Source organism: Camelus dromedarius, chromosome 7 (genome assembly GCF_036321535.1).
Source record: "Camelus dromedarius isolate mCamDro1 chromosome 7, mCamDro1.pat, whole genome shotgun sequence".
NCBI lineage: Eukaryota > Metazoa > Chordata > Mammalia > Artiodactyla > Camelidae > Camelus > Camelus dromedarius.
In genome coordinates, this window is record NC_087442.1 from 7844215 (window position 1) to 7869899 (window position 25685).

Sequence of the window (25685 nt, forward strand, 5' to 3'; positions counted from 1 at the left end):
GCATATGTCACATTGGATTTCTTCCTGGGTGTGCAGATCTCCTCATAATATTGAAGTGGGCAGATCTTTCTTACCACCACCCACTTTGATCCCAGGAATTTACTTGAAGGGATTCCCTGTTTCATGACACTGCAGCAATTTCAATATCTTCTGTCCAAGACAGACCCATATCTTTCAACTAAAAGGAAGAGATGCCTGAAGTTCTAAATAGGTATTCCCAGAAAACACCATACATAATCGGCCACTCAACTGACACGCCTACATCCAACAGCAGAACGTTCAGCAAAGTACATCAAGTTTATTCCATTTATGCATGGAAGAAATATTGATTGGGCACTTATTTCCTGCTTCAAACTTTGTCCCTTTCAAATCCATTTTTCTTCACAGTTGCCAGATGGATCTTTTAAAAATGGCGATCAGATTATCCCATGTTGATGGTTTCCCCTTGAGTTGAGGATGGAATCTGAACGCCACCAGAGCCTGCGAAGGCCTGGCCCTGAGGACTCGCCAGTGTTCTTTTATTTCCCTCTTCTCTGGGCCGCTCAGTTCTAGTTTCACCCTCTTTCCTCTTCTTCAGACACAACCACCACACTACTGCTCAGGGGCCTTCCCCGCCCCTGCCTCCTGGCTAGAACTCCCTCCACCGGGTCCACAGAGGGCTGGCCCCTTTCCAGCCTGCCCCCAACTCAAACACCACCCCGTCTCTCCCTGGCCAGCACATCTAAATTCACCACCCCAACTTCCACCTTCCAGATATGACTTGCTCTTCGATGGCACTGTTTTATTTTGTTCATAGCACCAATTCCAATCTAACCTCACCCTGATTGTTTATTTTTTTTTTTAATGTGCTTATGACATCTTTTGCTAAGTGGACCACAGGGACGATGAAAACGGGGCCCCTGCTTGTCCTGTCGAGCCTGTGTTCCTAGAGCCTAAGAACCTGGCACCCAGCATGATGTCACAAAAGGTTGTTGAATCCATGACATACTGACAGTGATAAATAATAAATCCATCTAAATGCGAGCAAGGCAGAAACATAGTGCCTAGTTTAGAGAGGCATTCACTTTCACTGTCCAATGGACATTTTTTCATTTTTCCATTTGAGAAACTGCTTGTGCAGAGAGAGTTGGCTTTATTCTACGATGTGAGGTGTAGGTCTTCCTCACTGTATCCCACATAAGAAAGATCATCTTTCGGATCTTTATCTACTTAAAATGACCTGTAGGTTGGAACCCTTGGGTCATATACATGGCTTTTCTACATCATCAGTACGTGCCTTTAGAACTTTTAAAATATCTTGGCTCCAGCAAAAGAATTTGAGTTGAAGCTACTGACTTTCCTGTTTTAGCTCTTTTAGATCTCTCTCTTTTTTCTTTTTTTTTTTTTTTTTGGTTTGTTTTCAAAAGAATATAAAAATTTAGTGTTTTATATTTGACACTTTTATTCCGTATCACTGAATATCTATTGTGATAAGTATTTGTTTGTATGTTGATCTGCCTGCTCTATGGTGATATCTTCTGGAAGAAAGAGGACTTCTTTACATCCTCAATACGGGGAGTATAGAACACATAGTAGGGATCTTCACATACTTTGAAAAAATATTGAACATAATCAGTATAGTAGCATCTGATAACAGATAGATTCAATGCCATTATCTTAAAAAAAAATCACATCAAATTTCTTCCATTTGTTTTTTTATAAGTCCAATAGCTATGTTCAGAAAAAAAAAATGTAAGGTAGTATAGCTGGAAAATCATTCGCGCTTGCAAGAATCATGGTTGTAAATCAAATAGGAAATTGTCTGGTCTGCACGTACAAGGGCGAATTACTCAAGACTTGTAGTTCAAATTTTGCTGGACATTTAACAGCTGCAGCACATTTCTGACAGATGGTATAACAGATTAATCAGTTTCAAATTATCTACTGAACTGTTATACACTAGAAAAAAAATAGATTTGTGAGGCTTTAGGAAAAACAGATGTGTGAGGCTTTAAAGAAAAAGTTAAGTTTTTGTCTCCTCTAAGTCGATCTTCTAATTTCAGAGAAATCAATCCTATCACATGAAATAATTCAAATCAAATTTTACCCTTTGTGTCACCTAGAAGAGGCTTTGAAAATTTAATTCATATTACTCCATGCAAAAAAGGAAATGGTAATCAAAGATAGAATCGACTATTTGCTTTTTTATTTTAACTCAAATTCTTCAGTCTCATAAGGAGGCAGAGCTCCCTAGCACTTTAAATAAAGCAATGATTTGAAGAGAGTCAAGTTCAACCGCAATGTGATTAAATGAACTGGAGGACTCTTCCAGGGGTCATCAGCAATCTTCCTATGAATGAGGCTCTTTTGGACGGCAGTTTGTTGGTCAACTGGTAAATGCCTCAGTTTTTGACTGTCTGGTTCCTGTAACTGGTTAATTCAAAGACAGCATTCACCAAAAAGATGCCATGTAATCACTGACAACCAAGTCTATTTCCTAGACCACTTAACCCACTTTTACTTTTAAATAATTAACTCAAGAGTGACAGATATACACCCACCAGTGTTCCTGGCTCCAGTCACATCAGATTCAATCATGCACTTGACTGGCACAAAGTGAACAGTGGAGCGCTGGAGAGTCAATCAAGTGAAGCTGCAGAAGAATGTTTAATTAGTTGACAAGTATTTATGATATGTTAAGTTAAAGAAAAGTAGGCTATGAAACACTATTTGTAATATTGTCCCCATTATATCAAGTATATACCTGTAGACCAAAAATACAAAACAAAACTACGTAAACCAAAATGTTAACCATAACGTCATTTGTTATGATAACCGAGACCTTTATTTTCCTGTTTCCTACTTTTTTGAAATATTCTTCAATTAACATGCATCGATTTTATAGTAAGATATGAAAAATAACTAGTATGAAGGGTAACTGCTCAGTGATGAGTGCAAAGGTGATACGCATTCATTTGTTCATTCAACAATTATAAACCGATTGTACTTCAATTTAAAAAATTCAGAATACAAAAAAGAGTTGTATTAAGCACCCACAGTGGGAACACAAAAGTGAACACCACAGAGTTATACATTACAAGAAATAATGAATTTTAAAAATAGACAGTATGTCAGATGGCGATGATAATTATGGGGGAAAATAGAGCAGGGAAGGGACAGAAGGGTACCAGTTGGGGGTTTGGTGGGGGAATGAATTAGGGGTCTGAGAAGCCCTCATTAATCAGAACATTTTTGGCAGAGAGTTCATGCAAAAGAGGGAAGAAGCCCCAGGAATTCCTGGTATCTGAGGAATGGTGGTTTTGGGATGAGAAATCCAGGTGAGAAACCCAGGAGCAGGATGGGCAGTGGGGAGGGATCAGGGGAAGCCTGGGGGAAACCAGAAGGAAGGAGGCCAGAGACCGTGGGGAGTCGTGAGGACCCTGGAGGGGACTGTAAGGAGGTGCGCTCTAGTAACCTTCAAAGATGGGAAGTCTTTGAGATCAGAAATGTGATATTTTACCGTATTTATTAAAAAGGAAGTGAAAGTTTAATGTTTTTCTTTTTTACTTATAAGACAAAATTTTAGAGCAGTTTTAGTTTTACAACAAAATTGAGAGGATGGTGCAGAGATTTCTCATACATTCCACGTCCCACCACATGCGTCACCTCCTCCACTATCAGCATCACTCGCCAGAATGCGACATCCTTACCGGTGATGCACCTGCACTGACACATCGTCATCACCCAAAACTCAGTGTCTCTTAGGATTCACTCTTGTCGCTCATCCAATAGGCTTGGACAAATTATGATGACATATATCCATCATGATGGTATCATGGGGGAATTTCACTGCCCTAAAAATCCCTTTTGCCACATCTATTCTTCTCCCCCACTCTCACCCTGACAACCACCGATTTTTTTTTTATTATTATCTCTATAGTTTTGCCTTTTCCAGAATGTCATATAGTTGGAATCATATGGCATGCAGCTTTTTTGGATTGGCTCCCTTCACTTGGCCATATGTGTTTAAGTCTCCTCCATGTCTTTTCATGGCTTGATAGCTCTTTTAAAAAATTTCTTTTTAGTGCTAAATAATACTTTGTTGTCTGGATGTAGCAAAGTTCCTTTATCCCTTTACCTACTGAAGGACATCTTGATTGCTTACATATTTTGGCAATAAGAAAAAGCTGTTATAAACATCTGTGTGCAGGTTTTTGTGAGGGGTAAGGACAGACTGAAGTTTTAATATTTAACAAAAACATGGGGGGATAAGAAAAAACTCATTACATAGAAGATAGAAGAGAAGAGCATTCTGGGCAATGGAATCAATATCACAATAAAACAAGAAGTATGGGAGTGACTTATCACATCTGAAATCGAATGCCAGGGGAAGAGAGCTTCCCAGACTCCGCTAAACCTTAAGCTAAATTTACGTTGCCTCCATTTTTCTTGGAGAACCCATTTCCTTTCCTTTGTAGCAACTGACGAATAGGAGTCGGGCACTCATCCGGGCATTCACTTGTTTCATCGTGACTCCACCATGAGCCACGCATCCTCGTAGATGAAGCCCAGGGTTGTTTTCATTGCTTCTGCGTACCCAGCATATGGGACGGTGATCGGTACCCAGAATGAGTGAACAGCAGATGGTACAGAGAGTAGCAATCCTTGAATTCACAGAAGGGTTGATCTGAAGAGGGAGGCTGGGGCCAAATTGTGTAGAAAAACCTCATGCGTTCATTCCTGCTTTGCTTGCTCTCAATTATTCTTTCAACAAATATTTACTTAATAGGTTCTTGTTATGTTTGAATCTCGGTATCCTTCATCTAAGACTTCATGGGCTGGTGAGATCTACGCTACAAATGTGGGGTTCTACTCTGCAGGCCTTGAGAAACCATTGAAATGGTTTGCTTATTCGGGGAGTGATGATATGATACAATCGTAGATGTATTTTAAAAGAAAGAAAACTTTGGCAGTAGGGTGAAGGAGTCATTGGAAGTATGTTCTGGAAACAATGAGAGTATTACGACATTGTTACATTTACAATGTCAAATGTACATTGTAAAACACCGTAAACTTGGTTTTACAGGATGTGTGAGGGACTAGAGAAGATTTCTTATGTGGGTGACAGAAAACTGAAGTCATTCATCAACAAAAAATGATAAAATACGGTATTGGACTCATTGGCTTTAATCATTTATTAAAACAAGATGTTTAACTCATTTAAGAGCATATGCCAAGATTATATCTTACTCTAATTAAAAGCTATGCTTTTAACTAAAATTACCACTCACAGGTTCTATAATTCACTTGTTGAAATGATAGTTTTCTTAACTGGGAAACAGAGAACCAAGAATATAGCACCTGTAAAACTGAAGACTGTGTTCAGATTCTCACCAGCCTTCTTTAAGACAAAACTATCCAGCACTTCATTTTCTATCTATATATTAAATTGCAAAACTTTATCTCTTTTCCCATGATATCTTGCTTTTGAATAAGATTTCCTCAGCATGTAGAGCTTTCTTAATTGGTGTTTTGCTAACTTGGTACCTTTTTACATGATGGTAAACAGCTGTACACTAAGGCCTGTCCATCTCAGCTTCTGATGAATGTGTCATTTTTTTTCCTCTGTCATCTTTCTTCCTCTTATAACATTTTCTATCTTGTCCTTTCTAATGCCGCTTAAGCACATGCAAATTTTCCTATTTTAGGGAGAAATACTTTTAATGTCACTGCTGCTCCTTCTCAGAATAAGACCCCTTGAATAAAAGTTTTGTCCTCCACCATTAAGGAGATGCCCTGGGAACTGGGAGTAAATCCAAAGGGAAAAGCATGTATATTGATCTCCAGGAATGTATTCTATTCCGAAGCAAGTTGCTTGCTTTGAGATATGTAGTATATACTTGATAATGTTTGAATTCTAAACAAAACAGTTTTTTACAGAAAGCTTCTATGAAAAGGCAAACCTCATACCAAATGAAAACAGAAACAAGTAATTCCTTTCAGATACCCATATGGCGATGCGCACCCACTTTAGACGGAATGGAATTCAGAAAAGAACGTTGGTTGGATCATTTTGCCAACATGCTCAGCCATGAATAGCAACGGAGAGTCCAATCTCACTAGGCTTACCACCAGGAGTAGGGTTTTCCTATGAACAGACAGTGTCTGAGGCATATGACTTTGGTCTTAGGCAAGGACAAGATGGAGTCAAGTCCAGAAAATTCAGGTCAGAAAGGAAGGACCAAAAAGAAAGCCCCAGCTACTGGTAAGCAAGGACCAGAACCCAGCCAGGCTGCTGAGAACCAATCCTGGGAGCAGCTCTCCCATCTCTGTGGTTCTTCCACAGCCTGGTGGACATGAGAAGAGAGGTCCTACAATCTTAGGAATTTTTCAGTTCAAAGGAGATCTTAGACTTTCTACAGGGAGGAGGAAAGAAAAACCACAAGCAAGCAAAGGCCCAGAGATGAGACTAACTGGAGGCTAGAAAAGAGCCTGATGAATATGCCTCGTGCATTTTGGGAAGTGGTAGGGCAAAGGGCTTGAAAGTAAGTTGGGTGTTGAGCCTTGAAAACTAAGCAGATAATTTCCAGCTCCTTCAGAAGGGAACTGGAACAATGAAAGGTTTCTAAACAGAGAAATTACAGAGTAAAAGTGCAGAGAAAGTGACAAAAAAAATAAGCACTGTTTGGTTTTTAAGCTTCTTTAAATTGGGAGATTCCCAGAGAGTGAATTCCAGATGGAAAAAGAAAATGCATCTTGAGAAAACAATGTAATCAGAAATAAATAGGAAACAGAGACAACCCCATTCACAGAATCCTGCATTGCTGAAGCTCCCACAGCTACCCAGAGATGGGGAAAGTCGCTGGTTTTACATCTTGAGGTACGACTCGGAGCCACAGAGGTGAAAAATAAATGAGACATATATATTCATGACCATCACAACGGAGACACGGCTGCAGTCTGATGGAAACAATCCCACCCTTTTCCAAACACACCTATGTTTTTACAGAAGCTGGTCTCTGAACCCGAATTTTGACAGCCCAAGTTCTCATTTCGATTCAGTCTCCAACTCTCTTGAGCAAGTCACATATCCATACTGAATCTCAGTTTCCCCATCAGCAAAGCAGGGGTATCGGACAGAAAATCCTCAGGGGTCCCTTTTCTGGGACATTCCCAGATTCTCTAATGTCTTAAGATGCTCGTGAGAGGACAAAATTTTCCAAAGCTACCCTGTCCCTTACTATCAAAAAGGTGCTCGCTTAATCAGTTCCAGTTTATATAAAGAAAGTGAAAGTATTTCACAGAAATTACCCAACAGATCTCTTAATGTGGGCATGAACTGACAGCAAAGCGCTGAAAGAAAATTCTTTTGCCCCGTTCCCTCTGTCTCCAGGCTGGAAGCACTCACCGTGACCTAGATGAGGCATTATACGTAATAGATAATAACCCTGCACTCCTTGGTCAATGAAGTCCGGGATATGCTGCCAACTTTGCTCGTTTGAACATATCCAGATTTTCAAGAAATTCATGCTCATTTACTTCTACCTTCCCAGCATGTGTGGCTCGTCACCTTGTTTTATCATTCCAATTGTTCTTTTTCGTGGAAAATAAGTATTCACAAAGATCCCAATCCCTGACTCAGATGTTCACATTAAGGAACTTTTTACTACGCAGCCTTGAAAGGAATTTCGCTTCATGATTACTTTATCCAATCACGTTCCAAAATGGACAATAGAAATGATTAGAAGTCAATATCCTCGATCTATATTTAGGGAGCAGTCCTGTAAAATTAATATTTTTAATAGTACTAAACTTTTGTTTTAATAAATATTATTACGCATTGCCATGTAAACAAATATTATACATAAATACAAATGATTAGTACTATTTAAAAGTATTTCTGTATTGACTATTATAATAGTCCTTACATTGTAGCCCTATAATTTCAAATATGCTAAAGGTAGGGGAAGATGGAGACCAGAAACATAGATGTGGATTTAGACTTAGGACGCCTGGAAATGTATCCTGGTCTGCCTCTTAATATTATGGATTACTAGATGTACCTCTTAACATCTTAGAACGTCACCTTTAGCTTTGGTAACATAGTAGTTAAATCAAAATTAATAAAGTCTTGTTAAACATTAACAGGCAGCCTATATTTACAGATAAAGTTTGGGAAGTGGGGGGTAATGCAGATAATAAGGATCTCTTACTGGATGGGATTTTAGAGTACAGAAATGGATATAACATGAACAGAAACCGACCACACAGGATGAAGCACTCTAGTAGAGATATAAATGTCACAAAAAGTGTCATGGGTTCACAGGGGTAGGACAACTAATTTTTCCTAGAAGATAATACTGCCCAGGACACCGCTATGTTTACACAGAGTTCCAAGAAGTGGTATAAGAGAAAACGCTCTTTAAACTTTAACGTCATATACAAATATTAGTTTCTTTCACTCATATAATTTAATAAACAAAACTGGAGTTGACGATTTGAAATTTTTCAGATTTTGTATGATGAGTTCATTTCAAAACGTGAGCCGTGATTAGGTATATAAAAATACACAATTTGTTTTTCCAGGTAGTTGAAAATGTCTCATTTATTCAAATATTGCATGCCTTTGTGTAAACAATGGGGTAGGTCACAATATTCCTTTCACCTATTGTTTTTTCCTAGAAAATCCACTCAGACTCTAGAATTTCAAACTGATGTTTGATTGAAAAAAAAATGATGTCAACCAGTGAAGTCTAGAGAATTCCTTCTGTTAGTTGTCCAATTTCTATTTATATTCATAATCTTTTTTTTATCTTTACTAAGTATATTCTAAGAAATGCACCATCATAATAAGGCAAATAAATCTGTGTTACAGAACCAAGGCAGCCTGTCTGCTATTGGAGACCCCACAGGACAAGAGTTTCTTCTGTAATGACTACAGGCATGTCTATAACAGAGTCTCCTATAAATAGTGCTGAATGCTTTAATAAATCAGTTTATGGAGCCACTGTGCACACTGTTACATTTCCTTGATACATTTTCTGACTCTAGGTCACAAGCTAACTTAGAAAGATTTGAGTTATGGGTTTGCTGCTAGTTCATCACTTGACAAAAGAATATGCATGTTTACACATTTTTCCTAAGTTCCATTTATTGGTTACTGTTACTTGAAACATAATATGAAAACGCACTTGACAAGTTCCCCTGCAGGTGAACCAGCAGTCTGCAAAGAGACGTATGAACATCACGTATTCATAGCAGAGCAATGTTCCCTTTTTGACTTGAGTTTCCTAGTATCTTCAAATGCCAATGGACACCAGTAACAATTTATTTTTCAGTGGCACAATTGGCCAGGTGGAAAATATTTTTCCTGGATTTGAAGGAGCACCTGTATCCACATGTACACTCACAGTCTGTCCTTGTTCAGGGATATAATTTCATGTAGATTGCAGACATTCTCTCTTATGTCTGATTCATCTTTAAGTTTCATGCTTGGCAAAGTCCCCAGCCCAACACCAATGCAAGATCCGTGTTTGTTGGATGATTAATTACTCCTGCTTATTCTTCTCTCTTAGGATGGGAGCTTGGGGGTGTCGTTTACAGACACAAACTCCAATCACAGCTCCAATTAGCACAAACCCTAGAAATGCTGAGTTCAATCCCACTGCAGGAGAATGCCACCCCAAAATTCAACAGAATATTGTATTCTGGGCTTCACCCCTTCTATAAATTGGGCATATGGTCCACATATAATGGAGGAAAGACTATCTTTGTGAAATTTGAAGTCATTTTTCTCCTGAAATGAAAGCAAATTTAACGTGAGCTGCAGCATTTTTTTTTCCTTGCTGTTGTTGTTGAGAATAATCCTTTCCTTTGAGATGATGAGAGTAAATTTTGAGGGAGAAAAAGGAAAATAATTGTGAGAATATGGTGTGTGGTTTCCTGAAAATTGCACTTCTTAGAAACAGATCACCTAAAAAGTATTTCTTTCTACCCAAAACTACAGGGGCAGAACAAATAGCCTCTCTTTCCTAACCCCTGCCTATATCTGCTACACTTTCTGCTCAAGAAATCTGAAAAGACCTGCAGAGACACTGTGGGGCTTGGTGGCACAATAACAGACCTATCCCATGGAGAGAACTCGGTCAAGTTCAACATAATTATTGTGGTCAGCTAAATTCAGTAAAAAGAAAAGAAAAGAAAAGAAAATAACAACCTGCATTCTTTAATTTTCTTTCTCATTGGGTAAAAACCATGATACAGTGTGTGCAAGATAAATGGTAGTCAGCTGGTATGCATTTTTATTCCTATTTCCAATGACAGCAAAAATTATAATGAAGGATAAACCAGAATGTATTTAATTGACAACCTGTTTTCTCCTTGGAGGGGAAAAATGTTTTAACTTTACATTACTTTTTTTTTTCTTATTGGAGGCTTAACCCTACACATTAACACATCTATTTGTTACAGAGTTTTATCCATTTTCCTTCAAAATTTGATTCCCATTAAAATTAAATCATTTCTAGGAGAAGTGTCACTGGAAGGTGCTTCAGGTCCTTGAGAAAGAAGGGTTTGAATACAAGCTTTCATGGGTGATTTGGATGAGAAAAATGACAGAGAATGTGAAAATGTGAGATATTAAACTTCAGAGACAATAAAATCTGGGCTTTGTCTGGAAGCAGGGAAGCAAGTTATTACACCTCCAGTTTGTCTTGGTTTAGATCCGCCTCCAAGTAATTTCTCTATATGTCCACAGAAAAACTGGGAGTAACTGTAGACCCAGCTGATATTTTTCTCACATGAATACCTAAAAATACATTATTAAGCTTACATATTTTTAAAAGATTTTATAGACTGGATTTTCATAAAGATTCCAACACCTGGATCACCTGGACACAAATTTCAGCCTAAATCCCACCCACCCTTCCCACAACCTGTCAGTATTACTGATAAATCTAAAAGTAGTGACCAGATGGGAAACTGATGGCTGAGAAAAATACAACAGAGTTGGCAAATAAATGTTCTTAAGATGAAAATTTTAATGATAAACATGGGTGAAACTAGTTTGAGTATCAAGACGATATTTGCCAAGATCACTTAAAAAGAAACCAAGTTCTACTTGTATATTCTCTAAGGAATCTATGTTGCTTTTGTAATACGCAAGAGATGAAATTCAACGTGATTCAATGTGCTCTTTTTTTTTTTGCTCTAAATTTTATATAGTTGAGTCGAGAATGTTGAAAGCCATTCCTAAAATGTTTTAAATTACATAGAATTTAAAAACTTACAGTGACATAAAAGAGCAATAATAGGCTTTTAAAATGTATGGTACCACAGATGATGTATGAGGAAATTTCATTGGATCTTTTTTTTTTATTCCTAAATTATGATTTGACTTAAAGAAAGATATATCAATATGTGCACTGGAAAATTTTAGAAAATAATAGATAGAAATTTTCAAAATGTCTTTTTGTTGGAGAATATATTTTATTCAAACTTCCCATTATACCAGCCTTCAGTATTTACATCACTACGACTATGTAAATGCTGTTCACAGTGGAGCCACGTACTTATGCTCTGACACTTCCTTTCCTGCATCATTTTTTTCTCTAGTGATGATGTTTCTTTCTTTTCAAATTAATATACAGTAACACAGATCATCACTTCTTTACTGAAAAAGAAACAATCTTCTATTACCTAACAGTGCCTCCAAATCTTTTGAGTAAATGACATTAGAATTTCTATAGCTCTCCCCGACCAACACAAAGACACACGATGCACTTCGATCAGATGATCTATACACAACCTGCACCATGAAAGGCATTGACCTCTGGCTGAAAAAAGACAAGTTCAATGAGACTCACTGACTTTCCATTCACTCTGCAATTTTCGTCTAGATTCAGCATTTAATATCTAGATTTAATCACAGATCACTTCATGGTTAACTGGGAGTATCAAATTGGGGGAGAATTAGGAAGCGTGATCAAATTGAAGATTAAGTAGTCTTTAAAATCAGAAACTTAAATTTATACCCACGTTATACCTGGGAAGAAACATACAAATCATTTAGTCTCAAACATGTACTTACTGTGAGGAAGCAACAACCGAGGAAGATACTTCAGTCAGTCAGTGAAAGTGTGTATGTGTGTGTATGTGTGTTTAATTTCCACTCCAATTTTACATGTTACATTCCAACAATATGTAGATAACTTACGATGTGCTCTATAGCAAGTGATCTGTAATTGTATGCTGTTCTCACACAAGGATAATGTTAGGCTGGAGTAAAGGTAAGGAGGTTTTTATTAATGAACATATATTAACGTTAAAAAAATTCTCTGGATTGCTTATTTTAAAATTTATTAATAAGTCTGGGCAACAAAATTAATTTTTCCTACACTATTAACATTCCTTGAGACAGTACCACATTAATAATCCAAACACCATTTTATTACTATAAAATATTATTGGATTTACTTCCGAGAAAACATATATAAAAGTTTAATTGTCCTATCTTATTAGAAAACATGTTCTTTTGAAAATAAAATGGAATGGATGAGTAAAAGCACTTAATAATTCTCCTGTTTATTTCTATCAGCACTGTTCTTACAGCTCAGGAAGCTAGACTTAGCAATTAACCACCACATAAATACTGAACTCATGGAAAAAAATAACAGAGCTCTGTTTCTTAATTTCTCAAGTAATATACTTAATACGCTATATGGTTAAGTGAGTCACGTAAGGCAATATCAGAGAAGATATAAGAACTGTAAAAGTTTCTGCCTGTACCACCTTCTTAGAGTCAGCAGGAAAAAACGAATTAAATATTCACTTCAATGAGACATTATTGAAGTCAATTTAAAGATTGTGGCACTTTATAGTTGGAGAAAAAGGGAAAAATCCTTCACCAAATGTTCGTAGGCAGGCAGGCACTGGCATCTTCCCAGCAGGGCCACAGTAGAGAGTTGAATCCTTTTTAAAGGACTGCTCAGTTGTGTGATAATGGCTCACAGCAGGGGCTGAGAGGCGAAGCACAGGACCAAACCAGTGAGTCACCGTTGTCTCCCTTCACTGAAGGTGGAAGAAAGAAACGGAGCAATCATGTCGTCAAAATTAAAAGAAATAATGGTAGGATGAGCAGCTGAGAATGTGCGGGCAGAGAGGACAGTATCAAGACATCTCAGATGATTCAGTCTCTCATTGTAAGTCAAGGTGGAGGAAGTCAGGTGGGCATGCAATCTGTAGGAAAGCCGATGCTGGAAATGTCAAATAGGAGAACAAAATGGAACCTGCACAAAGACCAAAGAGAAAAGGGGCAAGGGAACTTCAGGTTGGGGTCGGACTATTAATTAACACTGACGGAACGTGGGTTTCTTGGGCCAAGATTTGATCGTTCAGGACTTGGCAGGGCGATCCTTTGCCCCTCACGACTAGATAAATTTTGGCATGAAGAGGATCGTCGGCAAGTTTCAGGACCTCATAGACCTGGGACTGTATTTGAGAAAATGTGGAAGGTAACCAATGAGTCACCTTCAAACACCATGGAACTCGCCTTTCTCCACTGCTACCCACCACGCCAGATTACTTATTGTCTGTCTTTGGGAGCGTGCCAAGGAATTGGTCAGGTGAAGCAACAAGCTAAAGAATAGGCAACAGAAATACTTCAAATCCCAGGGTCTTGGTGCCAGTGATGGAAAATGGCATGTAAACAGATCCTTCGTATATTGAAATATCAAGCACCCTTGTTTGAAGTGCATGTTCTACATCTAAATATTTATGAAATTCTTTTTTTTTCTAATTTAGCATCTCCTTTTAACCTTTTATTCAAGCCTTTCTATATAGCTTCTTCTATTCAGGTCTTTATCATATCGTTTTCAGGGAGTATTTCGGCTGATGTCTAACAGGAGAGGCAAAAGATGTTTTAATGGTGAGGCTCATGGATCGCCAGTTTTTGATTTATGGTATAGCTGGATTTTGTTTTGTTTGGTCTATATTACAGAAGTGGCTGAATATCACTGAATCTGATGATAAAAAAAATTAAAACCTAACATAAGCTGAAGTAATTAAAGTCTAATCAAAATATTAAGAGTAAAGGCTTTGTATCAATTATACAAGAGATAGCTGTTATTAGGCTTAATAAAGATACACTTAAACACACATATGTATGCATATGGAGAAACATATGTACACAAATGTACATACAAAATACACTTGTGTATATATGTATCTATAAACAGTATATGCATATATTTTAGATTTATATATTTATATATAAATATTTATATAAATATATAAACAGATGTATATATTTAGTGTATATGTATATATTTTAGATGGTTAGATAGGTATTGAGAAGAAAGGGAAAGATGCCTTTCATGATACCTCACATAGTGTGTCTTTCACTACATGTTAATCTTTAGCAAAAGAACATCTTAAAAATTAACGGAGATTCAACAGCTTTGGAACAAACTACAGGTGATTTGTGGTCAGACGGCTGAATTGCAGGCTTGCTAAATGTATGGTATAATGCCCACAAGCCAGAGGCCAATCTATTTAAGAAACAGCTAAGTCACAAACTGTTTGTATCTTAGAAATCATCTAGTCCACCTCCCGCCTTGACCAGAAATGTTCCAACCTTCTTGATAGGTTGGCCATTTAATCTCCATTTGATCAAAATGTTTACTTTTTTAAATTCATCACTGTTGAACAGTTCCATTAAAGACGTTCCCATTATATTCTAAATGTTTTCACTATCTGTAGGTAACATTTTTAGCAAAATTTTAGTCCAAACTGGTGACAGGTGAAACAGGATATAAAAAAGTATACTTTGGTAAAATTATAACTAGCCGACTTTCAACTTTTCTTATCTTGGTCCTTCTAACTGCCTTCTTGTTTAGTGAGAAAAACTAAGGTTTGAGGTGAATGGAATTGGGTTGAAATCCCAGCCCTTATACCTAAAAGCTGTAAAGACCTGAACAAGCAACTTTACTCTCTGGGTTTCAATATTCTCACCTCTGAAATCAGAATGATAATTTCCAGGGTAAGAAAAAAAGAAGAAAAAGGATGAAAACTAAAGGGAAGAAACAAAACTGTTTTGTATGTTGTGTAAAGTTGGCTTTACAGCAGGATATTTCGCCCACTGTATCAGCTAACGCCCATCTATGTTGGGTAGACATATCAAAGATAAATTTAAAGTTAAAAAAAACAGTTCCATCAAATTTAAATCAAATTCCCTACATTCATAAAGCTAGAAAATAGTTCCTATCTATCTTAAGCCATTATGTAAGAACTCCTCAGGGCAAATTTCTAAGGATCTACGTTCATGGGCATCTAGTTTCATGTAACTCGCTTTCAAAAAATATTAAATGAAATATTCCTTCGGCTTATATTAAGTAACCTAAAGTTCAGTGGGTTATTTTGATCTTTGCTTTTCATTTCTGTTTTAAAATATAAAATAAGCCTTTAAAGAATGTTTCTATTATTTCTGCATTAAGCACTTGGAAAAATTTCATGGTGGGTGATTAAAGAGTGATATGCCCTTTACATTATAAAAAAGACAAAAATGCTTCCAATAAGAATGGGCTTTCCTCCCAAAGAATAAAAACAATCAGTCACCGAAAAGGAAAAGAAAAAGACCATCAACTTATTTCAAATGTTTTCTCAAAAGGATGAATATACACAGAGATAGAATGCGGTAAAACTGCTGCTGGTCCAAGGAAGAAGACTAAATTCTAGCCAACGTCCTTGGTTCCTCTCAAAAAATGATGATCAAACTGTCTTCCTCGGGTTTCTTGCAAGTACATTATACGCTTCAAATCAGATTAACATGTGTCAAAGTTCATTGAAAACTAGGAAGATCTATTCAAGTACAATGGAGTATTGTTGGACAGCCGTGCAGACAAAAGAGCTATGAATGTACGCTGTTTTGAAAGCTTTAATGCCTTTAAAACGGGAGTAATGAGCACATTAGGTACGATGCCAGGTGCCAAGGCCACACAGACGGGTCAGACTTGTTCCCTAAGCATTCGGAAACGCAGTATCAAGGGCTTCAGACATATTCATACTCTTTGATTCAATAAATCCACCTCTGGGAATTATTTTCTACAGAAACAACCCTAACTATGAGGAAGCATCATATAAAAAGCCTCTTGTTGCCTGGCTGTTTATCATAGCAAAAATCTTTGAAATGATACAATTATCAACTCTAAGCATATAGCTAAATGACAAACTTTGATTTTCTCAATGAAATATTAGACCCATTAAAATTATGATTATAAAGAATATGATTGGAAAGTGCTTTTGATCTAATGGTCAGTAGAAATAACCAGGATAGAAGATTGTGAGTTAGCTATAATTACCAGTAGGTAAAATGTTACAAAATTAATATTACAGGGAAAAATAATGAAAAGCAATATATAAAGTTATTACTGATTACTAAGTTCGGTTGGTAAGATTATGTGCAAAAATTCAAAGGGGGAGCCTCATTTCTACATTTTTCAATTTTCTGATGGATCTATTATTCTTATAATGACTTTTATTATATACTTATTAAATATATTTATACATTTAATGGCTTTTTATTATAGACACAATCATGTGATCCTAAAAAGTGAGCTTAGTAATAATAGATTATTGCTGAATACATGAATAACTCAGATATTTCTAATTTGTTCCTGATCATATTTGTCATACAAATCATTGGGAAAAAAATATGTCAAAAACTTCCCTAACAACTTCATTTAAAATATATAAATCATGCTTTAATTAATAACTCTCTGGGCTAGCAAATTAAAGAAAAAAAAACCACTTTTCTTATTTCTACTCATTATGTTCCCAACATTAATTTAAACTGTCCCAATTTCTTTTACAAAGTTAACTTTTATGACCACTGCATTTTGTCAAGATCAAAATCTAAATGCATGAAGAATTAACCTTGTACAATAATGAATTAACAAGATCTGAGAAAGATAAAACGTATCACTAAACGATTGTCGTTAACAAAAAGTTCCACTCTGCTCCCTTATGGAGAATGATGGAACACTCTTTTATTGAACCCCATTATCCTAATGAGAAGATATTCTACCCTTGATCACAGCCAAAAGGCTGGAGAAGATATTGTAATGACTTACTGCCAGTGCTTAATGAAGAGATTTCATAATTATTGAAACCACATCTGTTTGATTAACGAGTCTCTTCCAAGATCCATGCATCCTCCGCTATTTAGTGGGTGGCAGAATGCACAGGCTGCATGTTCACTCCGGTTTCTCTTCTTTCGTGCAGGGAAACCTTACCTACCAATGGCAAATGCCGTGCTCAATGAACTTAAAAAAATTGGCTAAGTCTCTATTTTGCGCAGCCTCTGTTTAAATCTTGGTTCAATCGCTTACTGATCTGTGACCCTGGGCAGGTCACTGAATACTCCATTACCTTAGTTTCCATTTCTGGAAAACATAACACCAACTTCACAAAATAAGGTAATAAATTAAAGGATAAAATAAAGTAATAAATTGAAAGCTCTTGGAATTATGCCTGCTCAAGTAAGAACTAATTCTGTGTACCCAGCACTGGACATGATTCTAAATCTGGTGAAAATTCTGGAATCCACTGGACCCTTGATGCTGTTAATGGGTACACAAATTAGTAATTAATTGGGTTTTTTTTCATTTTTAAGAACATGATGGGGTGATTCCGTTGAGGTTTCTATGTTCTTCAAATGTTATTCTCACAGTCTTACTGGACACAGAAAACAAAATTATGGATATCGAAGGGGAGAGGGAGCAGGGGCGGGACAAACTAGGAGAATGGGATTAACATATACAAAGTACTTTATATAAAATAGATAAGCAATAAGGATTTACTATATAGCACAGGGAATTATATTCAATATCTTATAATAACTTATAATGGAATATAATCTGAAAAACAACTTGCATCACTGCTGTGCACCTGAAATTAACACACTATTGTAAATTAACTATACTTCAATTTAAAAAATAAATTTAAAAAAAAATGATCATTCTCAGTTACTCTGACTTACAACGCCCTAGAGCAAGCAACCTTGAAATTTCAAATCTGTTCTAATAGGAGAGGGATTGGAATAGGAAGTTGCATGTTCACAACTTGATTATAAGAAATATAACAAAACACACAAAAAATGTCAATCTCGTTGGCGTCACAAAACGCTGAGTATTCTTTCTACAGAGGACAAACTCCTTCCCTTGTCGTTAGCCCTCGATTCCAAAGGGAGGGAAAGTGGGGCTGCTAAGGCTTGACTTGAGCTGCATGTTCCCAGGGAGAATCTTCCACGTGTAAAATCCTACTAGGACAAAGGCCCCCTGATATCTCAGCCTGCTCCGTTGTAGTCGCTCATATAACTGGGTCCCCCAGGAAACACGCTCACCACCAAGACGGAAACTTGGGAAGAGCCATGTGTCCTACTGGATTTGTGTCAAATGAAAGGTATTTCCAGCATTGGAGGTCTTGGCATCTTGACGAGTTTTGCCCTAACAATTCCATTTTTGGGCAATTCAGGTACACCGAGAAAAGCCATTTACACCTTGAAATTTTGCCACCATAAAATCTCCAGCACAGGGTCAAGTTTAGTATATATCTAATTTAAGTTTCATCCTCTGATGTTTAACCAGGTTGTCAAGAGTCTTGTAAAAATGATATTTAAAATTAAATATTTTTTATCAAGAAAACTACTGAGAAAAGTTTTCATGAACTCTTGCAAATTTAAGCAATTTGCAGTTATTCCTACGAGTTAATGCTGCAGTAATGTCTCCCAGACTGTTTCTGTTTCTGTCATGTCTTACAGTTTGGTTTTCTTTTGGCTGCTGTTCACTATGGCCTGGTGCTTAAAAATATCTGGTCTACTTCACAGAATACAAACTAGTGGTTGCCGGGGTGGGAAGGGACAAACTGGGAGTTGGAGATTTGTAGATACTGACAGGTATATACAGAATAGATAAACAAGTTTATACTGTACAGCAGAGGGAAATACATACAAGATCTTGTGGTAGCTCACGGTGAAAAAGAGTATGAAAACAAATATATGCATATTCATGTATGACTGAAAAACTGTGCTCTACACCAGAAATTGACACAACATTGTAAACTGACTATAAGTCAATAAAAAAATAAATAATAAATAAAAATATATAAATATCAGGTCGACTTTATGAACATCCTTCATCAGTGCTACTAATTAAAGGCCACATATTGTCAGATTACAGTTTTATTCATGGAACTTTATCAAGAGGCTTGTGTCATGCATGCTTGTGATTTTTAGACATATGTTTAATACACATGTTACAATAAAATGTCACTGTGTAGACAGGAATGGCAAAGAAAATACAATGGAGCCTCCAAAATGTCCTTCTAAAATGAGTGACCTTTTTTTAGCTAAAGACAAATACGTATGTAAAGCTTGATCTAATCATCAAGATGTAATAAGATGAATTTATCAACATTCCAAGGATGACAAATACCCCTGGTGAATAAGGCCATGGTGTCAAGTCCAGAGAGACAAGAATCTGCAACCTTGTCCAATGAGGTCCACTGATGGTTCAATTTTAAAGGAGACAAAGGTGCCATCTGGTCGAGTCCCTGTCATATGATACCTATTTGTATTTCCCCTGGACCCTGATATGTGTTCCCGCATAATACTAAGAAGGGAGAATTCTAATTCTAATTCACAAGCACTGGTCTTCACTAATCAATCCCAGTGTGTCAGAGTTGACAGCATATTGACTGATGCACCGACGGTAACTCTGGATTTTCAGGTTACAAAAAAGAAGTGGCAAGGAGTACCTATAAGGTTTCCAATGCAGATGCTTCAAAAGAAGAAGAAAAAAAAGCTTTGCTATGTTCAGCCTAGATTTTCCTGCAAAAATTATCTAATTTCTAATAACTTCTATATCTATAAAAAGATGAAAGCTACCTAACCTTCAGAATGTCCATCTTCCTTATGGGATCTAGACCATCACATTATGAGAATATTAGTAATGTCTTTAAAACATTGGTGTATTTGTCTACTCTCCTGCTAGTGCTGAAAATTAACGTGCCTAAAACAAACTCAGAGCTCCAGCTCCGTGTTAGTTCCCTGTCTGAGCATTTTCATCGTGGCACCAGTCATCTTGTCCTCCATTTTCACATCTGGTAAATCACTGATTTTTACTGTTGTATCTTTACCTACTTAACTCCTCTTCTCCGTTCCCACTGAAATCAATTCACACTTCTCAACTGTACAGTCTTCCGACTTCTCTCTCTACTCCCAATCTTCCTGTCTCACATCTGTCCAAAGAGCACCCCCACACCAACCTTCCAAAAGTGATACTGTTCTGCCTTCTACTTACAGCTTTACAATGGCTCAGTAGTGCCCTTTGGTCTGGCGTTGAAGACCTCAAAATATCTTCCTTCCCTCCCTATTTCCCCTAAGTTATCTATGTGAGCCTTATGATTGGATCAATCTTGTCTATTCCTTCATGAGTCAGGAGGACTAAGGGTGCGTATGCTGGTGGTGGGCCATCTAGGAGGGGTCTGTGCAAAAGTGCTTCTTCAGAACACTTTTAAGGATGACGGGAACTTACCCTGGACGTCTCACTCATCTCATCCTCACTCAGCCTGGCAGCTACTTCAGAGAAATAAATAGTATTTATTTATTTTCTGCAGAAATAAATAAATGACCCAAAGCCTGCAAACTAAGCAGTCAGGAAACCATCAAAGGAAAGGCAGATGGATTTAAAAATTCCACACACTGGCTCACTGGAGCATCGCCAAAGTAAGCGTAAATTTTTTTTTAATGCAGTTTAAAAGGAGAAGCAAGAGTGAAAGCACATAATTGTTCCTGTTATTATCATCCCTACACTCTGAAACAGTTTTTCAGTAAGGAGAGTTTATTATAGGGTTTGCAAAGCAGGACAACACAGCTAGCTAAGTGAATCACTTCACGCCTCGAGTATGGCGACTGCCTCCCATTGGGTTTCTTCCTCCCAGTCTCTTCCACTTCCTCACTGTCCTCCAACTCCAGCCTTCCCACATGCATGCCCTCCGTTCCTGCTGCTTCCCTAGTACAGGGTGTGTTCTTGTTTCCTACAACCTACTGCTACCCTTTCAGCTCTTCCCAGGGCAGACACTCTCGACAGGATTTTCAAGTTTGTTTCCTTTGTCTCCCAGAATAACTTTTCTCCATTGAAAGAGTCTTCAAGCTTCTCACCTTGGAAACACACCCCTTACCCTTTTGGGACCAGATACTATTCTTTTTGCTCTGGTCTTTCTAACTCTTGTTTGCTTATCTTGTCCATCATATTTGTTGATAACATTCTATTATCTATAAAATGTATAAAGCCACTCTGTGTCTTTTACATACCAACAATTCTGATGTGAAACATAAGTCAGTCGCATGTAGGTCCCCATTTTACAATCCTGTAGCTCTTAAGAAACAGCACAGCATCAGAGACACAGTGAGCGGCCAAAGACAACTCACGATTGATTTCCAAAGTAACCCGCCAGAAACAAAAATCTAAGCTTCTCTTATGGATTCTTAACAATTTCCTATAAATAGCATATGTAGGCTTGTTTTACTTTCCGTCACACTTTATTAGATTGACTCTTTTTAGTTGAAATATAGTCAGTTACCACGTGTCAGTTTCCGGTGTACCGCATAATGCTTCAGTCATACATACACATACGTGTATTTGCTTGATTGACTCTTAATGGAATATAAACTCGTGGTTAAAAGCTCCCTCTACTGGCTCTCTTTAACACATGAAGAAGAAAATTTTAAAAATGTATATCCAAAATTATCGAAAATGTATTTAAGGAGTTATCATTAATCTACAAAAAATTCAGAAAAGTTGATAATGATATTAGTCTTTTTTTTTTTTTGCCTGTGCTTTTACTCATATGAAGCAGTTTCTGAAGAATTTATGCTACTGCAGTTTGTAATCCTTTATTTCTTTAGATGAAGTATTCGATCTTTTTCCGTCCATAACCTCTGCCATGCCTCATTCTGTGTGCTCCAATCACGCTTACACAGCCCCACCATTTCCCGGGAGGCAATACAGCACAGCGGCGGGGCGCCAGGTTCTGGGGGCAGGCTGCCTTCCTCTGCACACTTGCCCTTCAGCAGCAGCAATGAACTTGGTGAACTTACTTCACATCTGCTTATCACACTTTCCCCGCCAAAGAAATGGGCATAACAATGGTTCTCCCCTCAGACTGTTGTTGCAGGTTTTAAACATTCAGCCACAGCATTTAGCACAAATAAGCAGTCGATTTTTGGATCCTGGTAAAGCCACACCTTGGTGCTCTCTCAAAAGCACAGAATGAACACAGTTTTCTGAGTCTTTTTCCCCATGTCTTTGACTTTTTTAATTCTCTGAACTTTGCCTCAATTCCATGGTCAATATCATTAAGTTCTTCCCAGTGCTTCCCAGTGATCTGGTGAGTGTTGCCTGCTGTCTGTTTATTTTATTTTTTTTATCACTGTGGTGAAGACACTTACCATGAGCTCTACCCTCCTAACACATTTTTCAGTTCACAACACAGTGTTGTTATTTCCACACACAATGTTGCACAGCAGAACTCTAGAACTGATTCATTTTGCATAACTAACAGTTTTATCCAAAAGAATTAGAAATCAGGATCTCGAAGAGACATTATCACCCTCATGGTCACTGAGGCCCTATTCACAGCAGCCGAGAGGTGGAAACAACATGCAAAGATTCACTGATGGATGAATGGATTTAAAAGGTGTCACATGTCTCTATAGGGATAGTCAGCATTTAAAAAAGAAGGAAATTCTGTAACATGTGACAACATGGATGAACACAGAGGACATTATGCCAAGCGAAATAAGCCAGTTACGAAACAAATACCGCACACTTCGACTCAGACGAGGTGCCCAGAACAGCCTTGCCCATATTTTTAGATCTCTCCCAGTTTACTTGCTAGATATCACCCAAAATGGCTCATACTCTATGCAAAAATAATTGATCTATTCCTTGAATGAAACTTAAAGTGAGTTGGCAGACACTTCCGTTTTATTTTCCTTATTTTATCCACTTCACTATACTTCAGGGAAGTCAGTGAATGGGCTTTCAACAAGAAAGAGTTGATTACCTGATGACTGGATTTCAGAATCATGTCTGCCAACTAAGACGGATTTTCTTCAAATTATACTCCATACGTTTAAGAGTGTGTTTATTGACGTGAAGTGTATTGTTTGCATAATATAAGGTTAGGAGTGTGGACCCTGAAGATCGAACCTCTGGTCCCATAACCTGTTTGCCCTTGGCAGTTAGGCGATGTGTCCCTCCACTGTAAAACACGTATTCCTTTCTATTACATTCATATAATTAGAGGTTACTGAGGTGGACGACCTGGTTCTAAGCCTTACCTGCCATCTAACAGATACATAATTGAAAATATCTGTACACACGGATGACCTGTGCAGGTAAGGCTGGTGTTAGGGGGGTCATTTAAATATATATTTAGGTATATATGTGTTTCAAACTAAGTTTTTAAATTTTAACTTATAACCATATCGACTTGGCTTTGGGTAGGAAATGCTATTCCAGGAATTTATATTTATCACTCAATGGTAGAGCTAAGATTTAAAAGAAAGAATACTTTCCAGATACCCCTCAGCATGTTGTACTGCCCCCAGTGAAGGTCGTTTCAACAGCCAATTTGTTTTGATCTTTGTGACATTTTGGAAACATTTCAGCATCTTTTCAAAAGACTGTTGCAAATTTAGATTTCATGGCTAAACATCTGGGTTTCTTTCTCAGTCCATTTAGCGGCATTTCATACATACACCCTGTACTCTGTCAGAAAACAAAAATAGATTTGGTGAACACTCGGGAGGTGAACAATAACAGCGTTACACAAAATTAAGGAGTTTGGGTAACTCTGGAGAGTCCCTTTTAATTCTAGAAAACACACTGAGGAAAGGGTAATACACATATTTTAGCATCACTTTGTAAAGGGTGAGTTTCAGAACTAGGGAGTGCACCTGAAATTCATTTGTTCAAATACAAGCAGCCTCACCGATGTTTACAATCGTCTCATAGTTCACATTACTTGCATCATCTACCCTTAAATTCGGAGTTCTTCCCTTTATAACCAGGCCACATTTGAACCTATTCTCCTGACACTGGATATGTTGAGTTACGCAGAATCTGCATTGTCCACATTTTACACAAAAGTTGTAATGAATCAGCTCTAGAACCTCGCGTGAAATAATTTTCTGTGTTCATGCATTTGTTATTCTTCCTACTCAAGGATTTTTGAACTGAGTTGTTGACCACTGAAACCACCATTTGTGGTTTAGGTTTTTATCTTGTTTTTCAGTCTCGATGTATTTACACGAAATTCAGACCGTGCACCTCTTCTTTTTTCCATAGTTATTCCTACCTTTAGGTGAACGAGTTTTAGAAAACTCTTTTAAGGTTTTATAATTTGAGTTGAACACATTTTCCCTTCTTTTGATAAACCTTCCATTGTTTTCCATTACGTAGCAAAAGCATGCCAACGATCTCCCAGATTTTGAGCAGCTGCGATTTCTGTGTTTGTGTACAGGCTGTGTGAAGCCTCTACAACTGTCCCAGCTTGGGCTAGGGCTTGCTCTGTGCTGAGCGCTCAGTACGAGCTGGTGGTGCTGTTACTACTACTAGCGCTAGCACTGGATGCACTGATAGTCTTGCCTTTCTCAAGAGAACTCACGATTTGATGATAGAAAAAGAAGATAAGTGGAACCTGCAGCTCAACAGGTGAATAGCTCTGTATTTATCCTCGTAAAGTAGAAATACATATTCGCTCAACTGAAGCCGCATAAAGCAAAAGCTAAGCTGCTACCATCTTCATCTGTGTCTAATGTGCCAGCAGGGCAGCAGTGAAAGGGCATCGGATGACCATGGCCCACCCCACCCACAGAGATCGCAGTGCAGAAGAGAGATGTCTCACCTACTATCCCCCAGATGATTCTGGTTCATCTTTAGTAACACTGTGTGATGAAATATATCTAGATATTTTGTCTTGGTGATCAGAATCATGGATACAGACTGCCAACATCTTTATTCCTTATTATTTTAAGCACAGTAATGCCAGACACACTTGAACTGACTTATTCAATAGTTATAAGAAATCAGTATATCAATGTGGCCAGATTTGAGAAATTCTAGAGGAGGAGAGAGCAAGGAGAAGGCTTTTATGTTCTATCAAAAATACTTGCACATTCAAAAACAAAAACGAAAAAAGAACAATGAAGAACTCTGACACCATGGATGTGATCATGAAACATGTCGGAATAGAAAGCTCTTCCCCACGACTGCACTTACCCCATTTTCAGCCTCCCACTCAGTAGCCCTATTCTCATCTCTCTTCAAGTCTTGGCTGGTTCCTTCTTTTCTCTCTTTCTTTTTCCTCACCTGTCTGGGCCATCCCTACATAACTGCACATTTCAATCACTCATTCTTAACTATGGGCACGCCACAACTTTTTAAATGCCAATTTACTCACTGTGGGGAATGGTCGTACAATGTGGTCATTCTTGTTGAATCTTACTTATAGTATGAAACCTCACTAGTTCAAACATCTTACAGAAAAGTTTATTGAACTTGAAATTCTTTGAAAATCTAAAGTTAGACTTTTAAATATAGCTTAAAATGTTAAAGATAAGACAATAATGCCTACATTTAACTTTA

The 25685-nt window shown here is 37.5% G+C and overlaps 1 protein-coding gene across 3 annotated transcripts in view; it reads right to left on the bottom strand.

Annotated features, from left to right (window-relative positions):
• The window catches only part of CNTNAP2 (contactin associated protein 2), a 1833097-nt gene that overhangs the window by 1283023 nt on the left and 524389 nt on the right, over nt 1–25685 (bottom strand). Inside the window, exon 1 of one of the 3 annotated variants that reach the window (XM_064487268.1) lies at nt 2541–2628. The exons of the other annotated variants lie outside the window; for them this stretch is intronic. Within the exon in view, the coding sequence (XP_064343338.1) occupies nt 2541–2577 (37 nt within the window). The 5' untranslated portion in view covers nt 2578–2628. Of the gene's footprint in view, nt 1–2540; nt 2629–25685 lie in introns of those variants that run through there. 3 annotated transcript variants of the gene reach the window in all.